Consider the following 14,879-nt stretch of genomic DNA (forward strand, 5'->3'; position numbering starts at 1 on the left):
TTTAGAATAGCAGCCTATTAGAATTACTAACTAGCTGCAATTGCTTGCCTCCACATTGGCTTAGAAATTCACAAGCACTCTCAGCTCATTTGGTTTAAGAGATAGTGGCAAACATTTTGTACAAATTCAGTGCTTATTTTATTCTTTTAATAAACATTTTGTTCTTTGTTTTAGTCTTGATATATAGATTCAATTTAACAAGCAGCTGAACTCAGTTGAATTCAGTTCAACAAGCATTTATTACACACCTATTATTTACTCTGTACTAGGTGTCAGGGACAGTAAAGATAGAGAGTCTGAACAGGTAAAGTAGATTGTCAGGCCTAGCACAGAAACTATGGAAATGTAATATTGATTTGATTAGCCATTTCTGACTGAAAAAAGATAAAAAGGGGAAGGGAAGTAAGAGTAGACACCCTAACATTGCTAAGTAGTTCCTGCTTGGTTGTTAAGGAGACCTGGAGCCTCACAGGTTATAAAAGAATATATCTAACATGCCTCATCCTGTAATCACAAACCACTTTAGCTCTGCCCAAGGGTTACTTTGCTATTAAATAGATTATCTCCCCAAGAAGCTCTCAGAGGGTCAGAGATTCAGTCTCTTGCTCTAGATTCTTCTACTTCATTTACTTTTTAGGAGGCAGCCAGGTGGAACATTGCAGAGAGTGCTGGGCCTACAGTTAGGAAGACCCAAGTTAAAATTAGTCCTTATACTTTAGCTGTATGACTCTGGGCAAGTCACTTAACCTCTCTCAGCCTCAGTTTTCTCAACTAAAAGTGTTGATAAGAGTAACACCTACCTCCCAGGGTTGTAAGGATCAAATTCCAAGATAATATTTGTAAAATACTTGGCAAAGTGCCTGGCATGTTGTTGTTTAATAAGTCCTTCCTTCCTTCCTTCCTTCCTTCCTTCCTTCCTTCCTTCCTTTCCTTCTTCCCTTCCCCTTTCCCTTTATGGGCATATACTTTTTTCTAGTCTTTGTACACTGCTACCTATATTATTGTTTGAAAGGACAGAAGAATTTTCTAGTAGCTAAATTTTCAATCTAGTTTCCCATCAACTGCAAATTCATATAATAGCCAAACAAAGGTTTAACTAGATGACGGTGGGTTTCTTTTTGTCCAGTTTTCCTTCCTGCTTAATCAGCACATGATAATGTGCATGATTGCTTTAATTTCTATTCATATTACCCAACACACTCTCCCTTTTCTTATTCAGTTGGGCACTAGTTAAAGAAGTTACATATTATTACTCTGTTAACAGACTACTTTTCTGCAGAGCCAGTTGGCCATAGCTGCATAGTCTAAATTCCTCCAGTACAGTTTTGTAGCAATTAAAGGGAATGAAATGGCAGAAGAGGGAGCCTTTCTTTAGATTGATTTCTCTCCATTTTTCTGTTGTCCCTATTTAATCCCATCCTTCCCTTCAAATCCAAGCTTTGTCCACACATACTTATTTCAGTAAAGATTAACTTATATAAGTAACATTTTTTGTATTAAGCAGACTTACTCATTAATACCATTTTATTAATGTATTCCAAATATATTGAGCAAGAAGATACCTTATGATTTTAATATGCAAAAGAGACAAGTATTGATGTTCACAGAAGCATATGAAAAATGTTTTGTAAGTTTTTGAAGTATCATCAGACTTCTCTTCATGGAGATAAGAGTTTTGTTTTTGTTTTTAGTTTAGCTAGGCAAAATTCCTAATCATTTTTTCTTTGCTTCTTCACTTCTGGGTCATTGGAGGGTTCAGTTTGTATTGCAGTTAAGGTGCTATACTAAGGCTAAACTCTGTAAAATGCTAGCATTTGTTCTTCTTTTTCCCTATCATCAATCTTTCACACTCATATCAAACCCCTAATGTATCAGCAGGTTTCCCAGAGCTACTGGTTAAAATTACCTTTGCTTTTGGTAAACTATGAACCTTCAAACCTCAGTGTTTTCAGCTGCCCCCTGTGGATTCTGTGAAGCCTCTTTCTGGCACATTACTCACTGCCAGTTACTAGCTTTATGTCTTGAAACAAGTAACCTGTTCGGAGCCAGTTTACTATTAAACCTGTTCTACTTTCCTTAAAAGGAAGAGGAAAGGCAGTCTGAAGACTAAACTCTGTAGTTCATGTGAAATATAGATAAAACTTATGTTAAATCACAAGATGTGATACATCTTAATTTCTTAGGATAATCTAAGGTTGAAAAATATTTTAAATCAAGCTATTCCAAGTTTGCTTTCTGTCAGGTTTTTTTAAGTTGGCAATTTTACATGATATCTTAAAACTCCAAACAACATATTCTGTATGTCATAAAGATAATTAAATGATTGTTCCCTTTTCACTTTTTATTTTTATTTTATTCTTTTATTCTTAAAATATTAAAAATCACTTCTCCCTTACTTTCCTATCTGCAATCCATTTGTCCTATTTTAATGCTAAAAATAACCACCCCTTGTTCATTTATGTAAAGAATGGGATGTCTTCACAACATTAATAGTGAAAGTGGAATACATTTTTACAATAATTGTAAGCACTTTTCAGATATTCAAAATAGTGCATTTCCTTGTAACTATTAGGTCTGTTTCTTGTTGTTGTTTCTCCTTTTGGAAAAAAATTGAATGCTAATCTTTGGAGTTCTCTGGAAGAATATCTGATAGTTGGTAAAATTCATTTTCTCCCCCCAATGAAGAGCTCCTTTTGCAGTGTTGAGGTTCAGATGCTCATTAGGATTTGTAGTAAATACCTAAGAATACTCTTAAAACCTAGAAGAAAAGAAAAATATCCTACTTTGAATAAGTAACCAAGTCTGCCAAACATTTAAGTAGACTTTGCCCCAAGCAGGAAGGTCTCACAAGATGTTTTTACCCTGGGATCTTCTTCTAGCAAACCCTTAGGCCAGCAAGGGTGAGATAATTGCCATCTCAGTTTGAGCTTTAAAATAGTCACTTTGGAAATTACTTAAGTGATTCACTTTTGAGACGTAATGATATATGTTCCTTTGGTTTGGGTACTGATGTTTACCAAGTGTTAAAATACACTAAAGGAAAGAAACATGTGGAATTCAATCAGGAAAAGTATTCAATTATTGCATCTTTTAAAATAAGTCTTTGTAAAAATAATATTTTCTTGTGTTTTTCTCCGAAGACTTTGGAGAGCTTTGACATATGTCATCACATACCGCTATAAAGTTTATATATTCTATTTCCTAAAATAAAGCAATTGAGGCTGTTGTTTGTCCTCCTGTCTTGAGGAGGACCATGACATCAGGAAGGTGATTCCATGCTTGCAAATGAATTGGATTTAAGTGAGGGAGGGCTGTGCAAAATCATTAGCCTCACTTTTTCCTCCATCTGCAACTGAGGCACAGACCATTTAAATGAGTTGTTCAGTAGCCCAGTTTTTCATTAGAGCTAAAACTAACTGGATTTATATAGTCTGTCTTTTCATTAAAATTAAGAAACAGGATTTATTTTTGCAACCTCTATTAGTTGATTTAGTACATTTTGCTATTTTTATTTGATAAATTAAATTTAAATTACTTTAAAATAGCTTTGAATTACTATAGAATATTCCAGATATGCAAACCAAAAGTGTATTCAATGAAAAAATAAAGACGTGAAATGAATCTGTTTCCTTATTCAGCATTTTGTTTACTCCATTTTTAGAATTTTACTCACTAGAGTTAAGCCTAGACCAATCAAAAGCAAGTAAATTGAAATAACTGCCACCCAAAAAATCATATGTGTTTTATATGCTATAGTTTTTCACATGGTGTTTCCTTTGTGGGTTAAGGAGGAAAAGAGGAAAAATAAGTATTTAGCTAGGGGAAATCTTATAAAACAATGATCTGAGTTTCCTTAGATCATAGTTTTAGAGTCATTATGTAGATAGTAAATTGGTGCATATGCTTTAAATATATCTGCATCTTTATTTTTAAATCTTACTTGTTTTTATGGACATTTTTCCCCCAGTGGGTACACCTTACTACATGTCTCCAGAAAGGATACATGAAAATGGATACAACTTCAAATCTGACATCTGGTCTCTTGGCTGTCTGCTATATGAGGTAACCCTGATAAATCCAATAAGCCTGATATATTGATGTGCTTTCACTTTTTACAAGTTCCTTATAATGGGATACTCATTTAATATTTTGTTTATGGGTATTAGCTGCCATTTAGCCATTTAATAATCAAGGAACAGTTTTCTAAACAGCCATAAGAATGAAATTTGCCAATCCTCACTTTAATTTTGAACTCAACTTCAAAGTATGTTGAAATTTAAGTACCTCTGAAAACTTGACTCTTTCATAAAGAGCTTTACTTATTAAAGTTATAAACATCCTGTATATTTTTGTTCCTCATGGAATTCATACTTGAGCATTCAATATAGATATACTTTTTGTAAATAACATTAGTTTTGACTGTTGTTGATATTCATTTACTTACAGTTGAATTTGAATTTAATTATAGTAAATGGATAAACTGTGCAGGGAGTGCATTTTATTCATATTTTTTTAGTAAAAACTGTTGGACTGTTTTCTTTCCACTTCTCTCTTCCATCTAATATAAGATAGAATTATTAAAAGCCTTTTTAAAATATAGGGGGCAGTCACATAAACAAATACAGCCAAACATCTAAAATTGAAAGAGAAAAGCAAGCTGAAAAAATTCATGTTTTATGGCATATGATATTTAAAAGTCTATATCAAAAATATAATTTTATTTTAAATACATGAATATTCTTAAAATATTTAATTTGAAAGAAAAATGGAAAAAAAACCTATTTCTTACTTTTTTCTAATAAAATATGAGAGAAAATAATACATGGATTTAATTTTATAATTTAAATACAAAAGAGAAAAAAAACAGCCATATGGACTTTAAAATTGATTTTCTAAATATGATTTTCTTAGTCTGTTGCATTCTGTTTCATATAAAGCTGATGTAGTATAATATATGAATATGATAATTTAAAAATTGTCCCACCAATACTTTGAAATAGCTTTAAAATAAGCATTTGAAATTGCACTTAAAACAAAAAATAGAAGTATGTGTAGTTTATTTTTATTATAGGGATTAAAAACTCCAATTTTAGCTCTTTGGTTTTAGGGACCTGAAAGGTTTAATTTGATTTTGCTTCTGTTAAAAATTACTTTAGAGATATCTTAATAGTGTTTAAATAAAAGTTTCATTTCTCTAGAAGCATGGTACTATTTAATTTTTTTTCTAATGAAAAATACTTTTATGAAACAGGATAGAAAATAAATTATAGAACTTTAGGAAACTTGATAAATTAAAGTAAGTTTTAGATGATGTTGGTATTTAGTTTAACAGACTGGGTCAATTTTTAAGACCAGTTTTTAAAAGGATCTATTTTAAATAGCTTAACAAATTATTCAACATGATATTTAGATAGCATGTCATACTTTAAAGCCATAATATGATATTATATAGCATTTTAATTTTAAATAGCATTGCTCTACAATTTCTAAAACCATCTCATCCTACAAGTTTGTTTCAGGTAGATGTTTACTTATAAGGTTAGATTCCATTCTTTTATGAAATTAAAAAGAAAAAGCTTAATAGAACTTTAATAATCGTTTACTAGAAGTTTCAGATAATGGTTTTTTTTTGTTTAATGAACCCCTCCCAGAACTGAAATAGACCCTTCATACTTTGCCTTGGTTTTTCCGAGGCACTGACCCATTTTTAGTGCATGCTCTAATTAAAATGCTCATCAAAATGAAAGCATGGTATTCTTAAGACAACCAAGTCTCTCTGCCTCCTCCCATATATGTGTTACATATTGTATGTACCACTTACAGTTTGAAGTATTTATTGTGTTAATTTTATTTTTGCATTTTGTATTACTTTTATATTTTCTCTAAATAAAAATAGTTTAGAGTTGTGGCATTTTAATTAAGATCTAATTAACCTTTACATTGTACTTCCTCTTCAGATATGTTTTAATATGATGCTAATTAGCATTATCCAGAAATTTAATTTGAAAAAAATATCAGGGAATATAGCATCATGTTGATAACATTTTATATCAGATCTCACTAAGTATTGACTGTTAACAATTAAAAGCTAGGAAGCCTTTTTTAAAAACTGTACCTTAAACTCAAAAAATTAGACTTTCAAATATTCCTGAAACCTCAAAAAAGCTAGCTGTGCAGTTTTAATTGATATGCAACAAAGTAGACTTTACTAATTAAAATCAAGATGCTGTGCTTTTGCTACACGGACCTTTACATGGAAAAGTAGGTTTTACACATTTCCTTTATTGTTCAGCGCAGCAATTGCATCCTTACAGGGTTGTAGGTTGGTGGCTTACAGTTCAAAAAAAAAGAGAGCTGCCACCAGCCCCGAAGACAGACAGTGGGCTTTCGTCCCTCAGACACCCCCAGAATACTAATCAGGAAAGTCAGACCCTGGAGGTCAGGGAGCAAGTCAATCATTCTAGCGATCGTCTCAGTGTGGAGGATCAAATTAGCCTGAAAAATTCAGCTGCTGGGAGGAGAGGGCGAGCAGCTGTCAGGGGCAGCATCGAGATGCACTAATGAACCAGATGAATAGTGCAAAAGCTTGAAAATAAAAACAGGACAGTTGACATTTTTCATCTGTCAAAGCAGGAGATGCATGAAAATATAGTATTCCTGTTTTAACTCCTTAGGGGACATTCAGAGGTTTGTTTTTTTTTTAACACTGCAGTATTCAGACAAAAACACCATAATGAACTCCTAGCATATGATAATGACTATATATATATATATGTATATTTTACTTATTTTTGTACATACATCCAGATTCTTTTATTTTTATCTTTTTTTTTACTTTTAGAAGACATTTTTAGGTTTTATTATGATAAGGTATACCATCACATAAACCAAAAGTTATGACTGCTAATGTAGTTTTACCTTTGAGAAAATTCTTGAGTTCAATGTTCCACGTTTTAGGACATCTCAATAGCTTCCTATTTTTAAAAATTAATATGAAAGTATTCATCATTATGTTATGAATTAAGGTCAGGGAACACCATTAGAGGAAATATTTCTTAATTTATTTCGTGTTTTATGACCAACCTAGCTACCCTTCATGCTGAGGCTCTGAAGGAGTTAAAGCTGATTCTGGAGGACCACAAGACAGATGAGAGCCATTTTCAGCTTGTCCTGTCCCTGCTGAAGCTCACTGAGTAGCACAGCGTGGACTAGCGTGTTTCACACACACTCTGCCTGTCTGGGGAATGTACACATTGTCCTTCCAAAATCAAACTTATTAGCACATGTAGAAAAGGGTGACTGACTTTGGGGCAGCATGGCACTCTGTATTGCATTCATACTGCTGCGGTTCAAAGATTTAGAAGGTTTTCAACAGGATAAGAACATTTTTAAATTGAATTTTAGTTTGTAATCCTACTTACTTGAGTACTTGTTTGCACTTTAAATGTCAAGTTAGAACATGGTCTTAAAATAAATGTTATATTCAATAGTGTCTTCTTTAAAGTTTGGCATTCTTCAAGTAGATTTCTTCTGAAGAGAATACTTGTCTTTTCTGTAGTGGGCACTGAGATTGCCACCGTGCCTCTAAATTGAGTTTCCATATACTGTTTGGTGTTTTTTGACATTACCAAGGGAAAGATAGGAGAGATTTTGAAATTATTTCAAACTGAGTTTCTTGTTTTGCTTTCATAAGCCACACATTTTTAAGACCCCATATGTGTACATGTGTGGACTCATTTTTCATCCAGGGTGACCTTTCTTATCTCATGTAAAAATTAATTTCTTCTTAGTCTTTAAACTTAATCATATTTGATTAAATTTTTACTGTAGCTTTATTATAATTTGAACATATGCTTCAACTACCCCATACTAATCTAGTTGTGAATAGGTTGTATAGTGTTGTTAAATCATTATATTTGAGAGACACTTTAAAATGTCACTAATTTTACTTTTCTAAAAATTGGCTAGGTGCTAACTGCAAAATTTTGTTTTTGTCAAATGAGGAAATATCTGGTAAAATTTAATTGTTTGGAAAAAGAGAAGTAAGTATATCTGCTTTACCTAACTTTTGAAATAAATTAAGATTTGGGACTTAAGCAATTCTCAGGACAGTCAATATATTGAGTCCATATTACAGTTTTCCACCACTGTTTTAAATCTGTTTGATAATACATATCTTTAAATTACCATCTTAACATATGAGCTTTGTTGGGGCATTTCACAGATGGCTGCATTGCAGAGTCCCTTCTATGGAGACAAAATGAATTTGTATTCTCTATGTAAGAAGATAGAACAATGTGACTACCCACCTCTTCCTTCAGATCACTATTCAGAGGAAGTAAGTCATTTTCAAATCCACGTGTTCTCTTGCTATTCCTTTTGCTAACTTTTACATTTTATTAAGAAGTTACACTTTCTCCAGAGATAAAAATGAATGGCTTAAGTGGCAGAAGCAGCACTTTTCACAGCTTTCATTCTTTCTCAGACTCACTGGTTAAAGAGTTGACTCTGCAATTCATAAAGTGATGCACAACACAGCATGAGATCTAGTATATATTGGCTACTTCCTAGGTATGGCAAGAATAGTAGCTTTCTTTACACCACACTATGCATAGCAAAGGGTAAAATTAATATTAGATCCTTGTTATATTTTAACAGACAGCTCTTCACCAGTCTTGCCATCCCTTTTAAGAGGACTTATTCATCCTCTTCTCCATCTCAAATGGTAGTAGTTTAAGAAGATTGCAGCAGTTACTTTTTTTGTCCTTGCACCCTCCCCAAGCCTCTACCTTTTGAAGAGATCAACTTAGCTCCTTTTCTCTATATACCCCACACGTACATTCTTATGTTCTCCTTTGATGACAGTCATACCACTGGCCATTCTTCCTAGTCAGATTTCTTTTGTGAGATAGTATGATGTTATTGTAAGAGACAAATTCCATATAATTGTTGGAATAGAATCGAAACATGTAGTCATTTCTCTCTTGTTAAATCTTATATTAGTATCCTTGTTTCAGAGACCTTAAACTTATTTTAGGTTTTATCCAACATCATATGTTTTAGCACAATTAAGCATGATTTTACCACTGTTCAAAAAAATAACATTATTCTGAGTCAAGACTAAAGTATAGTTGGCTAGGTCTTTGAGGGAGCACTTCAAAGTAATAGGTATATGAGTTGTATTTTGAAAACTCAGGATAGACTTATTGCATGTTCTCATTAGCAATATAGATCTTTGATTAAAGGAAGAAAATAAAATTTAAACTTGAAGTTATGATAATGTTCACTTATGATATGATCTTGTCATTTTTTCCATTAAGAAATAAATAGCTGCCTATTGTACTTTTTTGTACAGTGCAGAAAATCAAAACTGTATGTGTATACTCAGAAATCAGAAACTCTAAAATATCTTTACCATCATTGAAACTTTGTGCTCTTAAAATATAACTTGTACTTCTATGCAGTAAATCCATTTCACACACACTCCCATTCAATTTATATTATATTATATATATTTCTGTTCAGTTTTTATACCATTCTTAGTGATAATTTCCCCTATATTTAAAAAATTAATAAGGGTTTGTTTTAATGATTTTTACTGTGAATCTAAAAATAATTTAGAAGTAGCATGTCTTTATATGATTTTTTTCCAGTTAATGTTATATTAGCCACTTTTAATTATTATTTTGGGGATAGAATACAAATATGGCATTTCACATAACCAACTTCAGAACTGTAGGCCTAGAAATACAGTAGAGTGTGAACAATAATGCAGAATGATAGCGAGAATGTCAGGGGCCGTTCTTTGTTGTGTCATTCATGCTGTCTTCTTTTTTCCATGAAGCCCATGAATATTTCACATATCTGCATCCTCATCCCCTATTCTTCTTGACTAATTTTCAGACTGTCTGAATTTGCATTTCACATGGTAGCTGATTAGGAGATGCCGAGTGCAGCAGTGAAGCCTCAGCAGGCGGTTACCATGGTGACCTTCAGCAGGATTTTAATGATGATACCACTAGTGGTTCGTTGAAGTCGGCCTGCCTGCAGGGCTACTTCACTGGAGCTAAGTGTGAAGTTGGATATACGGATTCTCAGCCAAGGGGCAAATATCAAAGTCTGGCCCAGATAGAAGGTCTTAGAGTTAGGAAAGGGAAATAGATTCCACTTTTTACTTCACTCTATATAGTTTCCAGTTTGGGGGAAAAAAGATACAAAGCAAAACATGTTATATTTTGTTCTTCCAGAATGACAGTGTGATCACCCATATTGGATAGATCAGTTTTTATACCTAGTTAAAAGAAAACTTATCATATTTCTAGATATATACATACATATATATAAAATATTGTATATATAAGAAATGACATATATAAATATAGCAGTCTGTAATAATGTTCTTTTCATTCATTTAGATTTGTAAAACAGTTTCCAGGATGAAGAAGTATTTTGAAATGTGTGTGTGTTTTTCATATAAAAATATACCTTTTTCTTTAAATATGAACAGTTGTTTTTCATCTTTAAAATTAAAAAAAAAATTATTCAGGATTACAATTAGCAAAGAACTGGATAGAACTAGTGCTGAGTTATTAGAGTAGTGTCGTAATCATTTTGTTTGCAGTACTCAGTTTAAAACTGCCCTTAGTTTCGCACTGTTAAGTTGGTAAATGGTAAAATTAGTCATTGTTCAACAGTGAGCCCAAATAATGATCTTTAAGAATGAATTTAAAGAATAAATTCACTGTGTACCATCAGTCTATATAAATGAGTAGTCCCAGAGCTCAACAAAGCTATGTAGTATTTGAAAATTATAGTTTATAAGCAAAGTAATTTTCTGCAAATGTTGTATAGTGTTGTTAAATCACTATATTTACCAGTTAATATAGATGTAGCATAACATGTGCTTATAAAATTGACTTTAATATAGATCTGCCACCCAAATTGGATTTGAAGTTGTCCATCTACATTTGAAGTATAGCAGAGAATAGCAACAAATATCAAAGTATAGAGACCACTTGAATTGGAAATAATTTAATGTGGATATTCTAAATTATTAATAGCCTAATGACAGACAGCTTTAAAAGTTAGAGGCCCTCAAATAATTTTACATAGTTGTCACTGTTTTGAAGACTCTCAGGTATAAAATTCTTGGTTGTTTCTTTTTTTTAGCACTATTGTATATTAAAATATATAGTTGTACAAATGAAAATGAGTAAAATTTTATAGATAATTAACTGACATGTCTGATCTTTAGTTTTAAAAATACTGCCATTTTTCATAATGTAGGCAGATGACAAGTCTCTTATATACTTATTGTAAATTAAACCTCCTTTTTTAAATGTTAAAAAAATCACACTTTATAGTTTTTTAAAGATGCCTTTAAAGCATTCTTAGAGAATACAATTCTTTCTTTCCACAAGAATGGTGGACTAATCTGTGAAATTTAGAACTGCTCTATTAAAAAAAAAATCTCCTATTGATAGGTCAGAGAGAATGTTTTTTACCTCAGCTCCTAGTTAAATTTAAATTTGGTCATGCAAGAGATCTTGAAATCAACATTCCTAGAAACTGGCTAGTGAAGAGCAGAAGGTAAAAGTAAAGGAAGTAACAGTATTAAAATTATTTTCTTAAATCCTCCAAAAGGAAGCATCTTCCTGCATGAAACATCTGGTGTCCATGTACTGAAAAAACAAAAAAATCGACTTTTCTCTGTAACATTTTAAGTTTCTTTTAAAAGCTGTTTTGAAGACTAAAATGATGCAAACCACTCTCCCCCCCTAAAACAAAAAAGAAATAGGCTAATTAAATTACATAGCATTTTAAAAAATATGAGTAATTAGATTGACAACAAATTTAAAAACAAAGTGTGGCCTTCTAATGTATTACTTCACAAATATAAAATACATAATTTAATATCTTAACATTTTAATACTAAGCATTATTCAGACCATACAATTCATGGCTTCAAGAAATACTTGTAAATTGATTTTTCAACATTCATTAATACCAGGTTTGTTGAGAAGATACAAGAAAGGTTAAGCAAATATATTTCTTTCTTTAGTTTCATTTAATAATTCTGTGTCAGCCTTGGGGCTTGAAGAAGTATGTTTAAGAGTATAGAGGTTGCCAGTGATTAATAAATAGAATGGTTAAAGTTTGAGGTCTGAAAGAAATTAAATGGAGAGAGTGATGATAAACCATAAAACTTCGCAACAAGAGGCTGAAATTTGCTTCAGAAAGTATTGGCTATCCATTTTTCAGTGTATTCCCCTTTTGGAGAAATAGACTATATTGTTGTAATATGAGAGGAATTTATTCTTTCTTTATTTTTGTCTGTTGTGAAATGTGTTGTACATCTCCAGTCAGATATCATCTCCATGAATCCTTCCTTCCTTCCTCTAGTCAAAAGCATTTTTACCTTCTGCAAATTTTCTTAGTGCACTTTGTTTGGCTTTCTCTCTACACTCTGTATTACACTTATTTGCATAAATATATCCATTTTCCTTCTCTACTCACTGAATTGTAAGTTCCCAAAGATGTCAGGAACAGTATTTTTCATCTTTGCATCCTAACACCAAGCTCAGTGCCTTGTACATAATATATGCTTAATAATATTTGATTAATTATTCAACAATTCAAATGAATTGAGAGGAAGTTTTATATTTTTGTAGTAGCTTTAAATTTATTAAAACATAAATATTTCATGGAAAGCTATATATTTCTAGTATATCTTGCCTATAATTATTTATCTTCACAAAATTATTATTAATTTGCTCAGAATTATTAAGCCCTATTTTGTTTTTAAAGAAAATAGCTAACCTTAGTGATTTAATTTAAAAACTCAAAGTATTATTGCTTTGATTAGTCTTTGAGGATTTGTTGCTCAGTCACAATATGTCATTGTTTACAGAAATTTAAACTTTATTTGGGCTTAATAACTGCAAATTGTACCATAATCACAAAGAAAGTAGTATTAATTTTAAAATGATTTAGTTAGACTCATTTCCCAAAAGCAAATTAACTTTTATGACATTGACTTTTCAAAAGGTTACTTTCTTTCAAATAGCTAATGTCTAAGGCCTCAAAAAGTTTAATCTTAAAATAAATATTAAAAAACTTATAAAAACATTGTTTTGCAATGCCATTATTATTACATTTTAAACATGACCCTATATTTTGGATAGGTAATATTGTCAGTATTCCACTGTAACATCATTGTCATCATAATAGCTGATTTTTATAGAATGCTTTAACATGATTAAAGTTGATTTATTATTTAAGTTGTTTAAACCACACAAAAATTCTCTAAATTAAATACTGTGGTTATTGTTAAACCCATTTTGTAAATGAGGAAATTGAAACTGAGAGATTAATTGACTTACCCATGATCATATCACTAATAATTACCATCTTACAAACCTGGCCCCTCCTACCTTCAAATCCAGCACCTGACTCACCACATTCATACTGCCTCCCTATTACACTTATGCTATTTATATTATTGTTTATATTGGGATTTTCAATCATAATATTTCGCCTAAAACATTTTTGTGAACACAGTAGATTGCTTTTAGTAAGAATATGCCTTCATGTAATTCTGCCTTCTAGTAATTATTTACTTTTCTGTTACCTTTGGGGAGATGAGAAACTAAACTAAAAGTTATGCATATCATATTGTAAATGCTTTTTAAGGGTCAAGAACTATTTATAATTTGTCATCTTTATGTCCTGAAGTCCTAACAAAAGCCTTGCAAATAGTGAGTACTTCAAAAGTAAGTGCTTTCTTGAATTGAATTAGGAGAGAGAAAGTTTGTGTTTTTGTTGAAATGACTTGTTCGTGTAGTACCTTTCTTGGTTCTTCAGTTTCATTCAAGTAGGAAAAGTCAGCAACCTCTGAAGTTTAATACTATGTAGTGAAAGTAATTCCCCAAGTTTAAAATAAAATCTAATGCAAATTATGCAAAAGACTGGCATGTTCTGTGGCTCTGCTGTGGAGAGTAAACCAATCCATATATGCATACCATAATTTTTCTTAAATTTTATACAAAATATTGGCTCGTATAGACCCTGAGTGTGTGGCCTAGAAGAATCACGCTCTTGAGATAAAGACAATGAAAATAAAGGATCAGTAATTATAATATAAATAAAACAACTTAATTTTCATCCAAAAGCAATGTTTTTTTAAAAAATCTTGTCAGCAATTTTTCAGAATGCAATAGTAATTGAAAAACAAGTAAACTTTGCCGATTTGGGCCCAACTTTTTACTGAATTAAGTTGATGAAACAGCTATATAGAATTTCTCATGGGTAACAAATATATTTTTTCATGATTTGCTTATGATCAAACCTTGTATTTACTGAAAGTTTTATTTTTCAAACTATTTATATAGCAATTATCTTATCTCATGCTATTTTAAGTACTTTAAGGAAAATACAGGGTAGTATTAGCCTCCTTTTGCAAATGAAGAATCAGATCACAGGAAGTATATATTAACAAATTGCCTATATTGACAAGTTTCTCATTGTAGAGATTACTGCTGAGGTCCTTGTCAAGTGATCTTTTTACCAGTGCAAACATGTTACGGTTATTTCTCAGACTGATTTTCAAATAAACTTTTTTTATTTACTACATTTTAACCATGTCCCTCTATATTTCAGACAAGTAATAGCACCAGTATTCCACTGTAACATCATTGTCATAATAGCCGATTTTTATAGAGTGCATTAAGATTATTAAAACTGATATACTACCCTTAGGATTGTCATTTTTCAATTTTTCTCTTATTAGTTTGTTCCTGCCCACTTGGTATATTAGCAAAGATCACCTCAGTTAGGAGGTGACAATATGATATAGCTGCTAATAACTTCAAAAATTGTTT

The 14,879-nt window shown here is 31.5% G+C and overlaps 1 protein-coding gene across 4 annotated transcripts in view; it reads left to right on the forward strand.

The window, feature by feature from the left end:
- Positions 1-14,879, forward strand: part of NEK7 (NIMA related kinase 7) — a 233,458-nt gene that overhangs the window by 187,160 nt on the left and 31,419 nt on the right. For all 4 annotated transcript variants that reach the window (XM_069074499.1, XM_069074497.1, XM_069074496.1 and 1 more), the window contains 2 exons: positions 3,968-4,062; positions 8,225-8,338. In XM_069074499.1, coding sequence (XP_068930600.1) covers positions 3,968-4,062; positions 8,225-8,338 — 209 coding nt within the window. The remainder of the gene's footprint in view (positions 1-3,967; positions 4,063-8,224; positions 8,339-14,879) is intronic.

Source organism: Petaurus breviceps, unplaced genomic scaffold (assembly GCF_028583685.1).
Source record: "Petaurus breviceps papuanus isolate PSGF00001 unplaced genomic scaffold, PetGlider_PUasm1.0 90895, whole genome shotgun sequence".
NCBI lineage: Eukaryota > Metazoa > Chordata > Mammalia > Diprotodontia > Petauridae > Petaurus > Petaurus breviceps.